Here is a 23,421-nt window from a genome sequence, read left to right on the forward strand (position 1 = left end):
GTTCAGTGAGACCACTACTGAAGCACCAGAACAACCATAGCCCACAACAAGCTAAAATTCAACTCTGTACCTCCTACGTCACTTCCTGACGACCATTGATGTTAAAAACATACTTAGAAGATGGTAAACTGGTTTTCTATAACTACGAAAATATTCCATTTATAAAGAAGGAATCCTGCTTCGCGGAAATTCACTTATCGCATGTGTGTATACTGTATGGATACACGTGTACTGTGTGTGTGTGTGTGTGTGTGTGTGTATGTGCGCGCGTGTGTTTGTCTTGTATTTTTCAAACTTTTTTCTCATAATTGTTCTTCAAAAAAAATTCTGGTGTGGCCCTAATACTGTCATTAATTCCAACAATGAAAATGGTTTTGTGGGGCTAGTTTAAAAATGATTGGAGTTCCTTAAAGACGAATTACTATGCTGCCTATCATGCTGCCAGTGTTAATTCTTATTTTTTGTGTCATGGCAGGAGATTGTCCAAAGATTATTTGTTGACCAAGAGGATGGGCAAAACGCAGACAAAGATGGCACCCAGGAAGAGCAACTCTCAGTTGAAGCCTCACCTGTAAGAAGATAGGTTCAAACTATAAACACAGAGAAACTCCTTATTGATTCACTGCGTCTGTCATTCTTATAGATTCAAACCCACTGTGAAGGAAAAGTAGAGAGCAACACAACCTGTGGTGATGAGGAGGAGCAGCAGCAGAGAGAAATTCAGCCTTTTATACCAATGCTGCCAAGAGAGTCAGTTATTTTTTTTTCTACTGGTAAAAAAATAATCCGAACTGCACGTTTTGAGAAGCATGAGAGCTCAGTCCATCGGGAACGACATGGTCCGGCTCCATCAGAACTGGGAAAAGTGTGTGAGCCCATTAAACAGATCAACCCAGTCAATCACGTTGTGCACAGAGGTAACAACTCCATCTTCTCTGCATAGGAACACTGATGGAATTCTAAAATGGCGCTTAATTCTTACAGACCACAAGGCTTGTGTGACAAACACAACAGTCGCATTGCTGCGCAAGCGTCTTCCTCCCATGGAGGAGCTACGTTTGGACGAGGAGGTTTCTTTCTACATCTCTCCTTCAGTCTCGGATGATCCTGCATCCCACCATCTTCGACCCGGCTGCCGAAACCCGGTGGCGTACCTTTTGCACTTTGAAGAATCTACTGTGAGTACAAAGACGAGCACAGCCTTACAAAACGTTTTGAAGCCTTTTTGAAAACATTAGCACAGATGCTTGACATTTTTGAAAATGCTTCAAATTTTTTATTTTAAGGTCAAATTTTTAAACTTGACCATATTTGGGTATGTGTGTGCGCGCGCTTGCGTGTATATGTATGTGTGTATATACTGTGTGTGTGTGTGTGTGTGTGTGTGTGTGTGTGTATAGTAGTTTTAATGAGTAGTTTTAATGCAATAAAATAAGAATATAAAATAAGAACATGAAAGTTATCAATCAAAATAATAATCAGCATATTCATGTATTTTAAACACCTTTATGTATTTAAAACACCTAAAAATAAATTAAATCTTTCCAAAAATAACATCAATAAAGGCACAACAAACACAAATGTATTCTTATATCAAATATGTAATACATTAACTATCTACTCAGAGAAGGGTGGAGTAGCCAACAAAACAACTGTACTCATTTAAGAGTATTATTACTTTACAACAATTTTACTCAAGAAAAAGATATATGATGTTTCACATATCGGTATCGGTTGATATTGGAATCGGAAATTGAGCGTTGGACAATATCGGCATGACGCTTTTCGGCAAAAAAGCCCAAAAAAAAAAAATAATAATAATAATAATAATAGCACGGACAACTCAGTAGGTGTACATGTTTTGCCAAACTTTCACCCTTTTATGTGCTGTGGTTCAGGAATAGAAGAGTTGGTGTCCACAAATAATTGCATACAAACTATAGACAGACTTCAGTCAGATGACAATATGCTTGTGCATATTCTCTGTTTATGCAATCACAAGTTAGCATAAAATTTTGTGTTTTCTTTTTTTCCAGAGATTTGTTCCACTGAGCTTTGATGCTTCTCCATACTGCTTGTCACTTCAATACAAGTGAATAGTGCCAGCATACAGTGTTATTTTTTGAAGTTACACGAGAGCCCCCAGAACCACACACCTCCCCCTTGGTTGTCTTAAAGTGACTAATTTATGTCTTTAATTTTGGCACACTAATAAAGATCCCAGAACCACAAAAGTCTGAATTCTGGACTTCCCTACTGAGACTGCTGCTACCACAATCCGGACGCGGATAAGCGGAAGAAAATGGATGGATGGATGGAATAAAGTGCCCCAAAATGTTGTACTCTTTGTACATGCATCCTTCAAAACTTTAACTGCCTTTTGTAAATATCCATCCATCCATCTTCTATGCCACTTATCCTCACTAAGGTTGCAGGGGTACTGTATGCTAGAGCCTATCCCAGCTGAATTCAGGCGGGGTACACCCTGAACTGATCGCCAGTCAATAGTAAGGCACATAGAGAAACAACCATTCACACTCACATTCACATTGATGGCATTTAGAGTCACCAATTAACCTTACATGCATGTTTTTGTGATGTGGGAGGAAAGTGGAGTACCCGAAGAAAACCCACGCGCACACGGGGAGGACATGCCAACTCCACACAGAGGCTTTTTGTAAATATGAAATATTTAATATTTAGTAGGTCAGTATCTTGGTCAGTGAAGCACCCATATGCGGGTGAAGTGAAGCAACAGCAGTGACTTGGATGGAAGAAACGAGAATTCTCTGGTTGCTGGACGATCACTCTACCTCCTGATCCTGTTTGTATGTTGATTTCTCAGTCTTGGAAATGAATGTGTGTTGTCTCACCATGCATCATGTCATTTTGGAACCTTTAACAGTAGTAGCTGACCCAATATTACAGTGAAATGAAGAATGATACATTCTTTGCTATTCCGGCGTTATGTGTTTTAGTTTTCTTCTGTCCAGTGCAGGTGTTTGGACATATATTTAGTTGGCTGAGAGTGTGTTGGTGGAGGGTGTCAGTGGGAGGGGACTGAAGACACAAGTGGTCTATAAAGCCAGCGCTTGCATGGGTTGAGCAGCCTCAGACGGCCTGCTTGCTCTGGAAACATGTCAAAGTCTCTCCACCCAACCATGGACCCCACAGAGATGGGAGTGGGACGCTCCATTGCTGTGCTGACGTCAGGAGGAGATGCTCAAGGTTAGAAGATAACACACTATATCTTCACGCATCATGATTGCTGTTGTCCTTGAACCCAACCCAGCTGTATCATCAATCATTGCACAATGTTATGTTATTACAGCATTATGTGACAGGAGCACGTTAACTTATAACTTAAAGTGTGAAGGTTGCTGGACGATAGATGTTTGTGTACTGTGTGATGCCTGCACAATAATGGATGTATGTATTGAGGTTATGCTACAAATTAAGATCTACTTCCAAAATGCTGTGCTTTCCTCTTTTAAACCACCACCATCAGGCAACTAACTTGGATGGACACTTCCTCCATCAATCTCTTGTCTGAATAGTGACATCTCCATCTAATATCCCCTACACAACGTTTATGAACATACTGCACTGCACCTCTCCAACGCTTGAATTCCCTTAATTTGCATCTTTGGGGCTAATTTTAGTGGCTATGACCTTTTTCTGGCATAGTGGGAAGAACCCACTACCATCCTCCCGCCCCCATCCACAGCAGCTGTCTGGTGAAACAAGAGCTCCAGCATGCCAACTTGTCACAACACAAACTCACACTGTGGCATTTGGCGTTTGAGGACATCCAGGTGCAAAACTGAGCACGCAGTTAACACAACTCCCTGTCCTTTCCCTGTGCCTATTTTGGTCTCATCTGTTGTCACTGTATTGAAAGGTCAGATGGGCAGATGGCAGGTTGATTTGATTCCATGTGAAGCAACAATATGTCATAATTGACTTCCGAGTTGTATTGTTTCTGTATTGTCTATGCAAGCAACTGACATACACTTTGTATAAAGAGTTCCCCGCTGTATAATACAACAAAGTAAAACTACAATTTGATGACGGCAGACTTAATGGAAAGGGATCAGGAAGGTGTTTCAGAGATTTACTGTCAACTATACTGCAAAAACTGAAATCTCAGCAAGATTACCAATTTTTGACAACTTTTTCTTACAAGGTACAATAAGGCTTATTTTAAGAGGTATATCTCAGATTTTAGTATATTTTTACTTCATGTGGCCAGAGGGGGCAGTTTAACAATTTCATTTAAACCCTAGGTCCCCAAAGTGGGGTACGTGTACTCCCAGGCGTACGGCAATTATAATGGGTGTACGTGAATAAAAATTAACCGATTAGCGCCGAACACTCACAATTGGGAGACAACGGAGCAGAAAGGATACACAGTATGAAGTTCTTCATTGCTCTGTGTGCATTAAATGAACAAGTACGTTTGATTATGTTGTGCATCAAGCGTGTTTAATCTTGAAGATTTCATTTATATTGGTGTTCCAATCCCTGCACAGTGCAGCAGTGAAAACCTGTCACTGTGATGGGGATTCCCCCGAAAATGAGACTTTATTGTTGGTTGTATGTACTTTTGTACTTCGGATACTGCATTGTCATGACTGTTAAAATGTCCCCTTCAATTTGGTATTAAATTAATATGCAGACTTAAACCATAGACATCGTGAGTGGACAAATAAGTGAAGCTTAAATTCAACCCATTCAAACTGAAGCATGCCAACATCAGACTGGAATAAAAGATATGTAGGATGATTACTTCTCTATTTATCAGTACTCATGTAAAATGTGACCATGCAAAATACACATTTTGACCAGGAATTTACTATAAAATTAATTAACTAATTAAGTATGTTCAATATTTCAAGTTATTTAAGATTTTTTTAAAAGGTGTATGTTTTTTAAGCATGCAGGAGTTGGGGGTACATGGCTTCAGGTCAAATGTCTGAAGGGGTACGCTGATTTAAAGTAAACACAGACAATGCCACTGGGGAGGAAAGGGACCCCAGAACCCATGCAGACTTAAATTAAGGCCGCATCAAATCCGGACACCACGTAGAGACTGAGGCGGTATACGAAATACCTTGACTTTATTTTATAACAGTGGTAATGTCATTATTTGTACTCTGTTTGGTCTGCTGCCCTCTGCTGTGACTTTGCAGTTCTGCAGAGGACGCCTCCCACCTGCTCACCTGATCAGCACACCTGCAGTTTATCAGCAATTAAGCCTTTTTAAGCCTTGCTGGGACACTTTCTTTTTGCCAGATTGTTGCCATCGTGCAACTCCTTCCATGTTTTGCGATAGCTATATTCGGTCAAATTTTCATGTTTTCTTGGCAGATTATTTTGCTCATTTGTTCGCTCAAGTAATACTCAGATTTTAGTGCACAGACAGATGTGTTTCTCAAGGTAAGCAAATTGATCAGTGCAGTGTAGTTGCATTTTATCATTGCTAGTATAGGGGTGTCACGAGACACCCAGCTCATGAAATGAGACGATGCACGAGATTGGGTCCACGGGAATAAGATGAGATTTTAAGATTAATTTTAACAAAAGTACAATTAATAAGTGTAATCACTGTATTATGTCTGTCAAAGAAGCCGAAGAAATAGCAGAAGACACATGGAGTCAGTCCATTCAGTTTAGATGCTCACTGAGCTGAAGTTGCATTTGCTGACATCGGCGCATCACGTTACCTGTGATGGCTGTTCATCCTCTGTTTTGCTTGGACTTTCCAGACGGCTGACATTTTACTGACATTTTCATGTCTGCGAATGCATGAATACTGCTGTCAATATTTATCAAAGATTTCAATCCCCGACCCTATGGTGGTCTAGTTAGCATGTCAGCCCCAGCCAGGATATCATAGCTACACATGTCTCAAGAGACGGAGGGTTGGAATCACTGTTGGACATTAGTGTGGTTTTTGCATGTTCTCCCCCTGCATATGCAGGTTTTCTCCAGGTACTCTGGCTCCCTCCCACATCCATAAGTTAGGTTAATTGTCTATTCTAAATTGTCGATAGGTGTGAATGTGAGTGTGAATGGTTGTTTTGTCCTGTGATTGACTGGCGACCAGTCCAGGGTGCACCCTGCCTCTTGGACAAAGTCAACTGGGATAGACTGCAGCTCATCCATGACCTACAAAGGACTGTTTACAACTCGTTCAAAATAAAAAAATTTCACCAAAAAAATGCAAGACCACCACCACCAGCTAGCATATGTTAGCAGTAGTGGTTTAAAAGAACAGATTGAAAATAAAAATGTCAACCGTAAATTCCGGTGTTTAAACTACTGTGTTTTTCTTTGAACCCTGCGGGTTATACAGCGGTGAGGCTAATCTATGGCTAAATTTTAATCTTGTAACATCTCTTTTACTTCAGAACTACTACTAATTGTTTAAATACTGTGCCACTCGTGAGGTTTTTTTTTTGGCAGGAGCCAATCACAAGCTTTCAGTGCACAAACAACAAGCTTGTCAACCCATTGGAAATTGCAGGGTGTCAGTATATATAACAGTATAACAACATAACAGTCTGACTCACGGTGTCATCTTACTGAGAACACTAAATTCATCATGCAGCAATTTAACACTCCAAAAATATACCTCAGAAATATACAAACATGCACCAAAACAAGTTAAAATGGGGAAAAAAAACATTTTATAGTTTTTTCATAAGACACTGCATCTGCGCAACGCATTAATTGGGGCGCTGCAATGACGTCAGCCTCCCTCTGGCCTCTGTGCTCCTCTGGCTCCATCTGGTGGACAGACGTAGCATTGCAGCACCACCCATCTGTTACTTGTCCTCCAATGAGCTGCTCTTCAGGCAGTAATGCATTGTGGGTAGATGTTAAAATAGATGTTTATTTCAAACTCGTATTGGTACATGTAATGTATATTTCCCAGGTAGCTTTTGTGATGACTTTAATGATGATCTCCTGCAATTTCTGATGGGTTGGCAAGCTCGTCGTGGGTTTTTTCATAGCTCATGACTGGCTCCTGTCAAAGAGCTGCCTGGTCCTCGTGGACTCGTGCGTACCACAATGTATAATTTTATGACATGGACAAGTGCGACTTATACACAGGTGTGGCTTACATTTGAACAAATCTTTTTTTTCCTCTATTTTTAATTTTTTTTTCACAGTTACAAATTAACCTAAATAAAAATTGTCGTTCCACCCGATTAAGATGACTGGCGTTCATGGCTGTCACTCATGGAGCCTCGTACGTGTGTACACGCACACAGATGCCCGTTGCGCGTGCACATGCAAAAGCAGTCCCAGAGACGCGGCCAAGAATTTGCAGTCATGCTGTTGTTACGACTATACAGTCGCCAATTGCCAAATTGATATCATTAGCTGAAAACAAACTAACTAATAACTAATACGCCTGCATGCGTGTGTGTTACGTGGGGCTTAGCTTATGTGCTCTCAGCAGGAAGACTGTGAGATATAATGCCTACAGCACGTTTGAAAGTTACACCACTGACAGTCCATTTAATGACAAGCGGTATAGAAGATGGATGGATTTAAATCACACTTTACTTGATGATCCGACGACTGATAAGTCCTACAAAAAAGGATTATACAAATCAAAATTAAGGCAAAACTCCATTCTTGTTTCTCAGGCATGAATGCCACTGTGAGAGCTACAGTCAGAGTTGGTCTCTACACTGGAGCCAAAGTCTACTTTGTTCATGAGGTAGGTGCTGCACACTGGTAAGCCCAATTGTATTAAACTAGGTCTTATGTTCTGGCCCACCAGTAAATGGCAAAAGTCTGAGTAATTGATACATCCCTAAATATTATATATTAGATTGACTTCAGCTGCAGAACCCTCCCATATTTACAGTATAAACTATCAACTTAGAGTGAATGAGATGTACTTTCTGTGGAAAAAAAGGCTTTTTTTTCCTGAGAAAAATTTAAATAGAAAATTACCTTTTGGCCAAAAAACTGCAAATTTGGTCTTGAATTGTGAATGTGCGGGGACATCATATAAAATGCTGTCAGGTGATTATGTATCCTCAATGTGTGCTTCAGGGCTACCAAGGTCTGGTGGACGGAGGGGACAACATTCGTCCCGCCACGTGGGAGAGTGTTTCAATGATGCTTCAGCTGGTGAGTTAATAATATGCAGGCCCATTCCATGCAATAAAATAGGAATGTGTCTGCCATTCGGTATTTGGAAATATAGTAACACTTTTTCCTGCCTAGAGCAGGGCACAAAGAGACAAACAACCATCCACCCTGACTTTTACACTTTACAGCAATTTGGAGTCTTGTTTTCATTTAGGTATCAATCAGAGTGAAAAGTTGTTTATTTCGTTTTTGGTGTCAGGGAGGAACTGTCATTGGCAGTGCCCGCTGCAAAGACTTCAGAACCAGGGAGGGTCGTATGAAAGCGGCCTGCAACCTGGTGAAACTCGGCATCACCAACCTGTGTGTAATAGGAGGTGACGGAAGCCTCACCGGGGCCAACGAGTTCAGGACCGAGTGGAGCGGACTTTTGGCTGACTTGGTCCAAGCTGGTGAGGAGATGTGTTTTGTTTTTTTTTCCCATTTAGTGGTTACTCATGTCACTTCCTCACTTCCTCTCACCTTATATTGAAATGAAACTTGGCTATACCAATAACAACAATAGAGGCTCCAGAGAAGTACATCAGACACTTTCTCAGGAGATGGCTGGGCTACCTTGGTTCTTGATCTGCACCACCCTATCGCCCATATATGGCCACCTTCCCTTCAGTGGACTGACAGAAGAGTTTAAAGTCACCTGTTTCAGACAGGTGCTCATGTACAGGGACTCCAGAAACACCAGAATCGCAGCATCCTGGAATCCTCGTCAAGACTGGGAGAAAGTTGCAGGTGCAAGAGGTTGTCAATAAAGCTGAGGCATAAAATACTGGTAGGTTCTGTGGCAACGGGACGAGCAGCTCTTGGTTTCCTTCCAAAGCCATGTTACTATCTGGCATGCGCAAGGAGAAGCGCTAGATCACAATGTTGCTCAAACTAACATTGATACTATGGACACAATTTCAGAGGACAATAAATCTCTCGTGCTGTACAAACTGTACACTGACTACTATAAGTTAGTACCGTCCCTTGAGAAGATATAATAAAGTGGTTGCTAAAATGCGAGGGGTGTACTCCCTTATCTACTGTATTTGAGCTCTAAACTCCTCATGTGTAATACATCTTTGTTGTCATTATTGATTTAACACTCTTGCAGGTAAAATCTCGGCTGAAGAAGCCAAAAAATCCTCTCACCTGAACATCGTGGGCATGGTCGGCTCTATAGACAACGACTTCTGCGGCACAGACATGACCATTGGCACTGACTCAGCCCTGCACCGCATCATAGAGGTGGTGGACGCCATCACTACAACCGCACAGAGGTCAGACCAGGCATTACCCTCCACATTAAGGCTCACTCTATTGTTACAGAAGGAGAGTATTGCACCCAAACATGACATATGATTTTGAGGATGACTGGCTATCTTTGTGTGTTCACGTGTGTGCATCTATCTATCTAGCCACCAGAGAACCTTCATCCTGGAGGTGATGGGCAGACACTGTGGGTCAGTACCAGACAACATGGAGTGATACAGTAACTTTGCATTGGCTCAGCATGCTGTTAACTGCCACAATGTATTGTGTGTCTGTCCACAGGTACCTAGCCTTGGTGACCGCTCTGGCCTGTGGGGCAGACTGGGTGTTCATTCCAGAGATGCCACCAGATGATGGCTGGGAGGACCACCTGTGCAGGAGGCTGGCAGAAGTAGAAATTCTACTGTTTATGTATCATTCTGCATGCATTATTTTACTAACTCTCCACTGTGTTTGCAGCAAAGGGCCAGAGGTTCTCGTCTCAATGTGATCATTGTGGCTGAGGGTGCTATGTCCAGAGACGGCAAACCGATCTCATCCGACAAGATTAAAAAGGCAAGGCCACACTGGTGATGTGCAATTGTACATTGCACTGAGAACATGACAAATTCAGTGACCGATTTCTTTCTTTCAGCTGGTGACTGACAGACTTGGCTTTGATACTCGTACCACAATCCTTGGGCATGTGCAGAGGGGAGGGACGCCCTCTGCCTTTGACAGAATCCTGGTAAGTACGTTTGTGAAACTATAAGTAACATAACTGAGTGACCTGGTACGTTGCAGAAACATCTCATTTTATCATAACTATGTCCTCATATAGAAGGTCTATTGTGATTCTAACAATAATTACAAGATTTCCAGCATACATTTTTAATGACCCTGCCACCTGTTGGTAACCTCTTGTTGAATCTACCTTTGGGAATATCCCAAGGAATTGGAAATACTAGCATGCTAATAGCAAGTATGCTAACAGCTAGCACGCACATGTATGAGTTTTTTTTACATTTTATTTCATGTCCTGCAGTCAGAAAGGAGAATGGGTACAAACGATTCTTACATGCTAACATTTTCTATGTTTACTCTGCTGCATGATTGCTCAAATAGGAGTCATACAATTTCACATGAGAGGAATTACCATGCTAACAGGTAGCAAGATATATACAGTCAAACTTGTCTATAGCGGCCACTAGAGGGAGTCTGCAAAAGTGGCCGCTATAGACAGGTGGCCTCTATAGACAGGTTGGCATCCAGAATGTTGACCAGTAGAGGAAAAAAAAGAAAAAAAGGGAAAAAAAAATAATAATGTTGACCAGTAGAGGGCACTGCAGACTGCGGATAAAAGTTGTACAGCACTACTAGGCCTGTTATTATCATGGTTCATGGTTCATGGTTCATGGTTCATGGTTTTAATCCTGAACATGCATGAGTCAAACAGTAGCACATCACATAGTACAATTCACAATTTTGCATGTCCAAAAAGGAGTAGGAAGAAGCAAAGCTTATTTAATCCTACCCCTCATCAGTTTCACATCAGTTGCAATACATTTATTCACCTCTTGTTCTTCCAAGTGTACTTTGTAGGTCTACATGACAATGTAGTGCAATCATAGCCAAGATTTTTACTTACTAAAAGGAAGCTAGAGGCTTAATAATAACTGATAGAATATATCCACGACCCACAGAACAAAGCTGTGCTAGTAATGTCTTACGCTTGTTTTTAATATTTTACTTTTTAAACGGCAGTGTCATTACAGCTTTAGTTCATCAGGAAGTGACGGGAAGTGACGGTGGGCGTCCCGAGCAGGAGAGCTAGGCTCAGTGCTAGCTGTGAGTTTGGAGAGAGTTGGGAAGTGTGTTTATGTTGGTGTGGATGTAAAGTCCTGCAGTGTTCTCCGCTGTTAATAAAGCCATTAAAGTGCATCAGTGACGTGAGTCTCTCCTTCCCCACAACAAGCGGCATTACAGTATTGACCAGTGCACACCAGGAAATAAATGGTGTCACTTTTTACAGGCATTGGCTGGACAGCTATGTAGTGGGGCTTGTTTAACCTTTGCCTTGTGGGCAAGCAGGAAGGAGAGACGATGCTGAGAGATGTGTGTGTGTTCTGAGCTGCTGTCTGGTGGCCGCGTTCAATAAATAAAGTTGGCAGAAGCAACAGGAGAAGTTTCCTTCTTTGCTTCGGAGCTGAATAACACTGACAAGTTAACAGACTAGTAGCGAACGGAAAAGAAGACGGCTTTTTTTGTGTCGAATACAGAAGATGAGGACTTTGATGGATTTGTGGATGAGGATTGATGAAAAATAACGTGAGCGCATTCTAAAATACTTCAATTAAGTACAACCGAACTCAGTTTTGCTCCCGCTGCCGCATGCATGCTAGCGTATGTTTTTTTTTTATTGTAGCGTCGCTGGGAGCACGTCCTGTTCCCAGCCTACTTTGCGGTAATGTTTTGGTGCAAATGCTCTTAAAGTTACATGTTTGACCAGGAAATAGCAAGCTCAAAAGAAGACGGCTTTTTTTATGTGGAACAACTGACAGTTTGTGTGGATCTTGTGAATGATTGTGACTGAGCTAGGACTCAGTAATTAAAGTCTACACACGACGGCTTCATTGATTGAAAAACAAAACTTTTTCGTGCATGAAGCTTCTACTTGAGTTGGTAATTTGGCCGCTATATGCAGTCAGATATTGACCAAGGGAGACAAAATGGGTGGGCGCTGGCCGCGTTGGACAGGTGACTGCTATACACAGGGTCTATAACATGTAAATTTGCTGCGAGGGATTTTTCAGTGGCTGCTATAGGCAGGTGGCCGTTCTATAAAGGTGGCCGCTAAGACAGGTTTGACTGTACTACATATGTACAGAAAGTGTTGGCAGTCTTATAAGAATTTTACATCGTGCCTTGTAATCTGTTTCACATCAGAGTAGTTAAAATGCTAGGAGTATCTATCCTGATACGCATAGCAAGACACTTAAGTCCAGAAAGTGCAAAGTCAGCTGTATAAGGATTTTACATCATGTCATGTAGGTGGAGACTATTTCATATGAGAATAGTTAAAATGCTAACATGCTAGTGCGTGTATATGCTAACACGTCGCAAGATAGTTAAGTACACAATGTGCCAAGGCAGCTTGATAAGGACTTTACCTCATGAAATCTCGACCTTGAGAAAGTTATGCTTACAAAGTGTAACACACTGAAGTAATTTTTGCAGACCAAAACCACAAATGAACCCATGCTCCCCCTGATGATGTAACAAAGTATGTGTGTGTCCTGCAGGGCAGCAGAATGGGAGTAGAAGCGGTGATGGCTCTTCTGGAAGCCACACCAGAGACCCCAGCCTGTGTTGTCAGCCTCTCTGGGAACCAAGCGGTCAGGCTGCCACTTATGGAATGTGTGCAAGTGGTATGTCAATGTATTATCACCCTGGAAAGAATGGACTTTGTGAGCTGTGAATTGAATTGGCCAAGTTAACCCTCTGCTTTTCAGACCAAAGATGTGACTGCTGCCATGGCTGAAGGCAGGTTTGAGGACGCTATCAAGCTCAGAGGAAAGTAAGAGGTTTATTATTAAATATACTTTAGAGCGACAGTAGTGAGGCTTGGAAAACATCTCGAAAAATGTAAGTCTGAAAAACTTGCAGGAGCTTTGAAAACAACTGGAATACATACAAGCTGCTGGCTCATATTAACCCTCCAGATGTTAAAGTAAGGACAATCCACACTATTAGAATTAGCCATCATTGTTGGATTCATTAAATTATTTAAATGTTTGTTAACCTTCCCTCTTGTCAGAGCAACATCAACGTGGCCATCATGAATATCGGCGCCCCCTGTGCTGGCATGAATGCAGCCGTGCGTTCAGCAGTCAGAATGGGCATCGTCCAGGGTCACAACATGTTGGCTGTTCATGATGGCTTTGACGGCCTCGCGCATGGACAGGTAAGTCACATCACATCAATATTAACAACTCTTTAGGTTAAGATCAGATGTGAAAGACTGAAACAAATGCTAACCGATTTTTATTATTTAGAAATAATGTAAATACAATTAATCTGTTTGAGAAAGTAAAACATGTTAGCAGAAAAAACTTTTTATAGTTTTACAATTATAGCTTTACATGCATAAAACAATTCAAAATGCATGTAAATACATATAAATGATGAATGAAGGGGATAAATGAACATTTGGGTGCAGACAAGTCCTAACATTTACGTGGGTGGAACTGACTAATCTTAAGTAACTCTGATCAAATGTACAATTACTAAAGCTTCTGCTTGGACAATAAACACGGCGACAGCTGTTTAACTTCAATGGAGAAAATAACCACATCACTCACTGACACTTTCACTGGAAACACCGAGGTAGATTGGCTTGCAGGGTGTGTGTAATGTGCGTTTACAATACCTCCCTGCACACTGCCACTTCCACATTATACTGTATTATCATTCATTGCGATGCCATACTTCAGTCTGATTGGCTTCCGCTGCCCTGTTCTCGCGAGGCAGCTTTTCTCCAAACGAGAAATCTCGTCACGTTTTAATTTCGGTGACGAGATCTCGTGGCACGCCTATTAAGAAAACAGTTGGACTCACGCAGTGTATTAACAACATGACAAGACATGTGCCATATTTAACACTAACCAGAGAATGGAGGCAACATTGTTGCGTAAATCAGAATTTTTCATTTTGATTGAAAAACATCCTAACTGGGGTGTACGCTAATTGCGGTTCCACTGTTGCAGAATAAAAATTTTAAAAAATGTGAAAATATAAAAAATAAGCACTTTTGTAACCCTTTATTAGGAAAAGAGACATATTTGGTAACTAAAATGACAAAAACACAAAATGTTAGCCATACACCTCACTACGAGGCAGTAGAAACCCATGTTATAATTAACTAGAAAAGCACTTAGAGTGCAGACCTCCGCCAAGCGCCATAGTTCCCCCCCATATTGTGATTTACACCATAAATACTATTCCTACATTTATTTTATCTACATATTTAGATTCCTTGACCATGAATACATACAATTAGCAATTGGATTCATAATGATATCAATATTAGTTCAGTAGTTATTAACAAATATTGCATTTTCCGTAATAGCGTTTTCTTCTGGACCTAGCTCCCTAGCTTTTGAACATAAAACAAATCCATTGGCACAGTCAGATACCACAGTGTCTTGGCTATATATAATGGTGTTTGTTGCATGTTTATAGCTTCATTTGTTATCTTCCTATGATGAAAATTCCAAAGGGCCCTTATGTGAAACGGATGGGGGGTAGAATTAAATAAGCTTTGCTTCTTCCTACTCCTTTTTGGACATGTACAACTGTGAGTTGTACTATGTGATGTATTCCAATGTAACTTGTGTGCATGTTCAAAATAAATCAGACCATATCCATATCCATCCTTCACCAAGAAGCCGCTGTTGGAGAGGCTGCGAGAACAGACAATAGACAACAAAGCGTGTCTACGGCACTTGATTTACAACGTGAAAGAAACAAAAGTAAAGCTTAAGGAGACTGAGGAACTCGTTCGGACCAATCTGGTGACGAGCTATATGAAGAAAAGCCTTATATCTGGAATTAGACGGGCTGAAAGGTAGTGAGACAAAGTTAATCAGTTGTCTCCTGCTGACACAAGTCACAATGACTACCAATCATGCCTGGACAACGTGGAAGATAGAGTGACTGAAGCAGGACAAACTACCTCAGAGTGGGAAATGTCGGCACCGCACATTGAGATGGAGGAAATAGAAGTGAACGTCGAAACGATCCTAGAGAGAAAGGAGGACCAGAAGCGTAAGAAAATCCAATTTCACACCCCACAGACTGAGAAAGAGAGAGTAAGAGAGCTTAGTGCAACCACCACCAACCCCAGCCCAAACCATAGAGGTTAAAGCAACTCATCTGATCGTGTTGAGTAGGTTCTACAGAGACTACTATAGATGAATCAAAGATTGGACTTCACTTCAAACGCAAGCAAACCCACATGGATCAGGTAAAGTCTTAAAAGCTCATCTAATAGACAGTATAGACAAGAGGATAATAAAAGATCTTCAATTGATGTCGTACAGCACTGGCGAAGAAATATTCAGTCTTAGAAAACAAGTATGGAAACAAGTCATCTATTGTTGTTGAAGGGAATTGCAGGAATTACCTCCCATTAGAGGGAACAACCCGAGACAAGTCATCAAGCTTATCAACAAGATTGAAAAAGCTAGCAGAATTATAGGAATTAGAAGATTATGGTGCAGCGGAAGACCGACTCACCGTGCTGGCAGTGGAAAGCAAGTTACCTTTCTTTCTCCAGGACCAATGGCTAATGTTTGCACAAAAGCCCAGATGGCGTTTCTTCTTCCAACTGGTTCAGCCAATTGCTGGCATTCCTGAAAAGAAAAGAGAAGACCCTTGAGGAGACGGTACGATAACACACATCGCACAAAGAAGCCCGACTACACGTTTGAGAGAAAGCAAGCGTTTAGCAAAACGTCGACCTCAACGAGGGACACTGGAAGCACGTACATCGTGTGCGGGCAAAGTAGACATCAAGACAGGATCTTCCTCTATAAGTAGTTCAGGGGACTGCATGAAATAAGAGCAGCAATCGCAGATGTAGGGGCCTGCGAACAGTGTCTGAAATGCCACGACAATGAAGAGCGTTGTGAAAAAACATTTTTCTGTAACAACTGGGAGTGCGCAAGGGACCACCATTACTACCTCTGCCCAAGAAAGGAAAAGGACAGTGAGAGGAGAAAAGAGAGACCCAGTGCCGTCGCCATCAGTGATCTGAAAAAAGCCTGGTCAAGTTTGTCGCCCGAAGGCATCAAGGAGGTCAGAAAGCTTGTGTCACTCGGGGGTTCCAAAGAAACCAAGAAAACTTTCACAAACAAATCAAGCACTGTCATTGAGCATGATAATGCATCAAAGATAGATGAAAATGTCAGTCAACACTGAAGACAGAGCAACTGGTTGCATGGTTCAGGCAGCAGCACAAGAAACCGCAAGAGTAAACATTTCTCACATGGAAGAGGAGTGAGAAGTCGATCATGGACAACTTCAAAAACACAAGGTTCTTGAAGGAGACCACCATGTGGATACCATTTTGAAAATCCCTCCAGGAATTTAAGAAGACAAGTATCTGGTATCTTGACCTCTCCCAGAGGCCAAGAAAGACTTGACAAAACAATTCAGAAGATATCTCAAGCAGTTGTTCAAGACACAACGTTCTTGAATATCTGATAGTATCTGATAGTATCTGATCTGATAGTATCAGATAGAATATCTGAAGTATCTGATAGCTTGACTCTCCCTGCCTCTCCCAACGGTCAAGAGGGATTTGACGAAACGATTCAAGAGATTGAAAAGATCCTAAAGGCGGGATATTTCTTCCTTAAACCTTAGACCTGATCAGACCAAAGAGGGAGGAGAATGTACACCAAGGCTCCAAAGGCTAGGGAAATCTTTGTTTCCCCAAACCAAGTTGTCAAAGCCTTCAAGAAAGAAACTGATGAATATGTGCGGCTTGCACAAATCAAAGTCTACACAAGTTTCACAATACCAGACTGGCAAGGAAGACTGAATGAAATCACATTCTCCAACAGCAGTGACAAACCCCATGGAACTGTCGTACACCTTAAATGGAACACAAACCAAGAGATTCTATGACTTGTAAAGTCAAGAGCCAACATAACACCAATGGTAAAATGGATTTGGAGTGAAAGAGTGGCCCAAAACAAACGGGAAACAAACATGCATTCAACCAAAGTGGGAGGCAATTTGTCTAGAAGAAAGGGCCCAAAAGGTCAAACCACCAGTGGAAGAAGAAAAAAAATGCTCTGGAAGACCCCTTTCGTTGTTCCCAGGATAGAACAGGTATTCCGAACACAACCTTTAATACGTTAGCCGTCTACCAGGATGAAGAGCTCTTAATGTGTGGGGTTAAAGCCCATACATTTGACACAGACTGAGTTGCAGCGCAAATGAAAGCTTCAGCCAATGAAAGATTCAGATCACTGACCAGCTCATCCAAACTCTGGTCAAGTGCAGCAGCAAACATTGACGAAACCAAACTTGCTCTTGGGAAACTTTATAAGTTTAAAAAAACGCTCTGTACATCCAACGCTGTAGACGATACCAGGAATGGAACAGATTCATTCAAACTAAAATCAGCAAGATTTTGGAGCATCAACCACACATTTTCACACCTCTGGTTTGGAGCAGCCAAGGTGACTGAGGAGTCCAAATAGGAAAGCCCTCACCAATCTTGAATGAAATAAAGTTTTGGTTTGGGAAGAGATCCAATTTCTTGTTATGTTGACCAACTTTGCACGTGAGAGACCCACGAATGCAAGGATGCCAAGCCAGGGAAACAGGGTGGACACAGCAGTAACAGTGTGGCTATGTTACATTTTGGGAGAGATTGAGACATTCCAACTAGACCTAGTCGGACTCACCTTGACCCACAGTCTGGGTTCTGGAATCAAACTCCTTGAGAAGGGCTGGACCTTCTTGTACTCTACTAATTCTACTCTACTGGTTGCTGCAGTGGAGAGGCAGTGAACTGGTGTGGGTTTATGAATAACCCCCAACCCCAAGTGAGAGACCCACGAATGCAAGGATGCCAAGCCAGGAAGCTTGGCAAAACGCATGATACAAATTATGATAGCAATTACGATGACTTGTTCGAGATCTATGTGCCATAACCATAACATGCATTATATGACACTAGGAGTTTGTATAAAGGAAATAATTTATATATCTAGTAGACAACAGTAAGTACTACGATGACTATTCAAATGATTGTAACAAGAAATTACTGGAGAGACCATAGGTTATCAACCTAACCTGTGCTCCTGTAAATAGTTGAAGTATGAAACTAAACTCAAGAAAATCTACTGGAGTTGAGTTGATAAAGCGTCCTTGACGATCTTCTCTGCCTTTTCAAGTGCAGGCTGGCGAAAAGTCCAAAAGAACTTGCCAGACAGTGGTCAAGGCAAAAACTCGGGTGTGGGAGTAGTTTAGTGAGGCCATTGAGCACGATTTTCGGTCTACCTCAAAGAGGTTGTAGAGGCTGTAACAAATTACATTTGTTCTGAAAAACAAATAACGTTACATAACAATTTAAAAAAATGTAGAATTTGTTTCATTTTTATTATATTTGTAACTGTTAGTCGAGCGAACATGAGTGGGGACATGGCAGTTTGGCTTGTTTGAAAAAAGTTAAAATCTTTTTTTTCCGCCCCCTCGTCCTGTCTAGCCACTGGGGCAAATAGTATCTTGATGCCTATACATGCTAAACAAATTTGTTCTGCCTGGGAAAAGTGTAAAATAGTCCTGTTACATACTTTGTATCTGACTTTAATGTTTTATTGTGATGCAAATTTGGAGCGGCCGGACCGGAGCAGGAGGGGATAGAGATGAAGAGAAAAGGAGACAGAGGTGGTAGTGTGGGGACAAGAGGAGAGACAATACAGAGAGAGAGAGAACAACAGCAATTGCAACAACAATAACATGACTACATCAGCAAATGACAGCCATGAAGTCCACAATAGTAATAAAATAATATCAATAGTACAATACTGTATCGAGAGAGTTATACCTATTAGTGGTAATAGTAATAATGAAAATATTGCCACCACTAAAAGCGAGAGCCCCTCCACGCCTCGCACCAGACAACCCACATGGCAGCCAAGCACGATGGCCCAGGGTGAACCCCGGCACACCCCCAGAGGCAGTGAAGACCCAAGGAGAACCAGCGTAAAATCTGTTATTCTTAATTAAAAGAATCCTTTTTTTAATACTGTTATGCTTTGAGGTAGAAGAGGACTTCCAATTTGATATGTGATCAAATTTAAATTGGAATGCTTTTTTAAAACAAAATATAGCATGTAATTTCATGGGGACGCATGTCATGGGCACCGAATTGTAGGAATGACTCATGAACCGCCATAACATCAACATTTACATTTAAATAATTTTTTCTTATGCTAAAGAACACAACCGACTTTACGTTATCATAGCAAACATGAATCAAAAAGCTCTTTGCCGAAGGTCTGTGTGCCTGCTAATGATCAATGAAATGTTTAGTAATCTGTGACCCAATAAAATAAATAAGTATGTGTAAAGTCTGTATTGTATAATTATGAATTCAGGTATGTGTTCGTCTATTATAGGTAGAGCCAATCAACTGGACTTCAGTGAGCGGCTGGACTGGAATAGGAGGCTCCGTTTTGGGCACCAAGAGGTAGATTTTTATTTGTTTTTTGTTTTTAGTCACCATTGTCATAAAACGTGTTTTCCCCATTTCTTTTTGTTGTAATAACACAAAGCTTGTCACTGTTTACCCAAAGAACCCTTCCAGGTAAATTTATGGAGGAAATCAGCCAGAACATTGCCAAGTTCAACATCCACGCCTTGGTGATCATTGGAGGATTTGAGGTAGAAACGAAAAGAAGTGACACGAACAACAACCCAACCAACTCCTAATTGTCCTTGCTTGCAGGCCTATGTGGGAGGCCTGGAGCTGGTCCAGGCCCGAGAGAAATACGAGGAGATGTGTATCCCCATGGTGGTTATACCTGCTACCGTCTCCAACAACGTTCCCGGCTCTGACTTCAGCATTGGCGCTGACACCGCTCTCAACACTATCACCTCTGTCAGGAGCTTGACTACCGTTACACACACACATGCATGCAAAGATACACACCTGCTTATCAGCCTGCTTCTGTGTGCTTCCTGCAGACATGTGACAGGATCAAGCAGTCAGCAGCAGGCACCAAACGTCGTGTATTCATTGTTGAGACGATGGGCGGCTACTGTGGCTACTTGGCCACCATGGCCGGCCTGGCTGCTGGGGCAGACGCTGCTTACATCTTTGAGGAAAAATTCAACATTAAAGACTTGGAGGTGAGCAAATGGGAACCATTTGTGAGAGAATCTGCAGATTTTAATCCGTGATGACATGCATATTCTGTCCTCAGGTGAATGTTGAGCATCTGTGTGAGAAGATGAAGACAACGGTAAAAAGAGGCTTGGTTCTCAGGTATGATTTGTTCAGCTTGCAATCAAACATGTGGCAGAAATGAGCAGTAAAGAAAAAAGAAAAAGAAATGAACAGTACAGGGCTGGATGGACTGTGCCATTAGTGAACCTCTGTTGCTGCTTTTTCTACAATAGGAATGAGAACTCTAATGCCAACTACACAACAGACTTCATCTTCAATTTATACTCCGAGGAAGGCAAAGGCATCTTTGACTGTCGTAAGAATGTCCTCGGACACATGCAACAGGTCAGTTGCTGACAACAGCGTTTTGTACAATACAGTACACATTAGGGATGGGCATTTGACTACATTTCCTTTAGTTAATTTGTATGTTTGTTGTTTTTTTTTTTTAATGGGAAGACTTTCTCACTGAGTTTTCTGAACTCCTATTTCAAAGTCAGTTTAGTTTTAAGCAGAATGCTGCAACCTTGAGGAGTCATGCCATAGCATGTATGCATCTCCACTTCCCATAGCTTTTTATTTAATTTTATTTACTTATTAGGGACAATGCATATTGCTGAACATCTGCAAACAATACAGATGTAAATATGCCAGATTATAGCACGACTGCGAGTTTCCATCTGTAGTCCCCTGGCAGGTAACAAGAAATAACAATAAACAATGTCAAAACAATAACCAATAAAAGACAAAAATAAACACTGAACATGAAAAGGCTAAAAAAAAAAAAAAAGGCTAAAAGTGGTCACAGACTTGGTTTTGTTTCACCCACTTGTTTATGCTTTGTTGATATATTGACTTCTTTAGGCAGCAATGTAGTGAGGCTGCCTCAACAGCGCCATTGCTGGTAGCATCCAAGCAGTGCACTCCATTACCTGAAGACACAGTTAATCAACAATCAATTCTACACATTGACCATAATTCATTCAATAATGATGAATGAATGAACTATAAATAATAACTCACTGAGATGAATGACAGACTCATTTCCTCTGTGCCCATTGCAGGGTGGTACTCCAACACCTTTTGATAGGAACTTTGGCACGAAGATGGGTGCCAAGTCAGTCCTGTGGGTGACTGAGAAGCTCAAAGAGTGCTATAGACACGGTACAACATTATTAAATTATGTATCACCTCTATGTTATGGCAGTGATTTCTGTTCATTTTTCAGAGCAAAGCTCTAAGTGTACGTCTCATAATAACATACTTGTTGTTAGTCAAATCAATGTCAATATGCAGTCCCAACTGGTAAAGCTATAATTCTATTCATATGTCATACTCTATCATTAATGTATTCATTTTGAATGATAACTGATTTTGCACAACAGAAATAGACTCAAAGCAAAGTCAGGACTATTGCAGGAATACAGCGTTGTATGTACAATAATGTCAACTAATCAAAACTTGAATGCGTGCAGAGCAGCATGAGCGCACCCTAAAAATTTGTTGCACTTTACAATTAAACAAACAATTGTCTATATATCAATCTTGCTGATATTTGCACTGATATGGTGATGTGATTCGTGTTCTGGAATGATGTAATAGATGTCTTTGTCTTCCGTAGGTCGCATCTTTGCGAATACACCAGACTCTGCCTGTGTGCTGGGCATGAAGAAGAGGGCGCTCACCTTTCAGCCGCTGGCAGAACTGAAGGGAGACACAGACTTTGAGTATGGTGCACACTGTCAACATGACATATGCACTGTGCTGTAAGTGTTGATGCAAATTGGCTTAATCAGTCCTTTTGTTTGATGCTGCAGGCACCGTATTCCTAAAACACAGTGGTGGCTGAAGATCAGGCCAATCATGAAGATCCTGGCGAAATACAACATCAAACTGGACACATCTGAACATGCAGACATGGAGCATGTGATCAAGAAGAGGACTGCCCTTGGAAACTAGGGGGACACTGATAAGCTTGATAACATATTTTTGTTGAATGGTGTTTCATTCACTGGTCCACTTAACATCATGTTAACACAGGGGTTTCAAGAGAGAAATTATTAAAGATTATTAAACTTGTCTCTTGTTACTTTGCATGTAATGTGTACAATTGTCCTGACAAACAGTCACAAAGCAAATTATTATTATGACTATTTATTTCAGACGTTATTGGTCACAGTATGTCAAGATACCATGTAACCATGCCTCCTCGTGACTGTGAGTTGCATATGAATGATATTAGAGCAACGTGATTGGTGGTTTAGTATGTTTTCTAATGTGATAACATGACACTGTTGCCACATCATTACTTGTTTCTCAATGATCTCACCTTTGATCTTAAAATAGTTAAAAATTTGGTTGACAGCATTCCAGATCACAGAAAAAAAAACAAATGCATAAAGACTATAACGCTGGTTCTACATCACAGCAAATCAACAACAATCCTCAATGGTGGTTGTTTAACCAAGAACGGTAAATGGAACATTTATGTACATGTTCAAGCATATTTTCTGTATTCTGCACCCAAGCATAACTTGAGAGGATATAATGAAGGAATGTTGAAATGCCAAAGAAGGAAAAATTGAGGACTAAACCACTAATTTTTACATCACAATGTATCATTGCAAAGTGTAAATAACCATTAAAATAAGATAGTTAGCCACAACTTGCTCCCTGAGAATAACTTTTTTTTCAACAAGAGGAGAAATAAGAAGTTACAATAATTAAAAAATAAAAATTGAAACCTCTGTAGCCTGCCCAACACTAAAAACGTCAAAATTACAGAACACAGTAAATACCTCATGCAATGTCCTAATTTGAGCCCATTTAAGAAGAAGTTTATTAGGTACAAGCAGAATGCTGACAACCACAGTGTCTGATATCATTTATTCCTGAATTCATTCAGTCGTATAAGTAATTTGTTGTATATTCTGTATGTATTCATTCATTATACAGTGTTACTGTGAGTATTTACTCCTGTATATTCTTTCATTATTTAATAAGCTATTATAACACATGATTTATTCTTTTTGATTTCTTTCTCTATCAAA

General features: G+C 40.9%; 2 protein-coding genes across 6 annotated transcripts in view; both read left to right on the forward strand.

The window, feature by feature from the left end:
* The window catches only part of troap (trophinin associated protein), a 15,701-nt gene extending 12,701 nt beyond the window's left edge, over positions 1–3,000 (forward strand). For all 4 annotated transcript variants that reach the window (XM_054788987.1, XM_054788997.1, XM_054789004.1 and 1 more), the window contains 4 exons: positions 476–571; positions 644–917; positions 985–1,178; positions 2,037–3,000. In XM_054788987.1, the coding sequence (XP_054644962.1) occupies positions 476–571; positions 644–917; positions 985–1,178; positions 2,037–2,096 (624 nt within the window). In that variant the 3' untranslated portion in view covers positions 2,097–3,000. The remainder of the gene's footprint in view (positions 1–475; positions 572–643; positions 918–984; positions 1,179–2,036) is intronic.
* Positions 3,001–3,002: 2 nt separating this feature from the next.
* pfkma (phosphofructokinase, muscle a) lies at positions 3,003–23,390 on the forward strand. Of its 2 annotated transcripts, XM_054788970.1 has the most exons (22): positions 3,003–3,228; positions 7,662–7,735; positions 8,077–8,154; positions 8,375–8,564; positions 9,266–9,431; positions 9,570–9,614; positions 9,706–9,814; positions 9,883–9,978; positions 10,058–10,150; positions 12,705–12,830; positions 12,915–12,979; positions 13,069–13,132; positions 13,220–13,366; positions 19,602–19,672; positions 19,779–19,866; positions 19,931–20,083; positions 20,170–20,334; positions 20,409–20,470; positions 20,605–20,716; positions 21,436–21,535; positions 21,993–22,098; positions 22,189–23,390. In XM_054788970.1, the coding sequence occupies exons 1-22, from the start codon at positions 3,138–3,140 to the stop codon at positions 22,328–22,330; spliced, it is 2,343 nt and encodes a 780-aa protein (XP_054644945.1). In that variant the 5' UTR covers positions 3,003–3,137; the 3' UTR covers positions 22,331–23,390. The 2 variants fall into 2 exon arrangements, 1 of the variants encoding a protein (XP_054644945.1); XR_008572620.1 differs by lacking the exon at positions 21,436–21,535 and having other exon boundaries at positions 22,189–22,337.
* The last annotated feature ends 31 nt before the right edge of the window (positions 23,391–23,421 follow it).

This window comes from Dunckerocampus dactyliophorus, chromosome 1, assembly GCF_027744805.1.
Source record: "Dunckerocampus dactyliophorus isolate RoL2022-P2 chromosome 1, RoL_Ddac_1.1, whole genome shotgun sequence".
NCBI lineage: Eukaryota > Metazoa > Chordata > Actinopteri > Syngnathiformes > Syngnathidae > Dunckerocampus > Dunckerocampus dactyliophorus.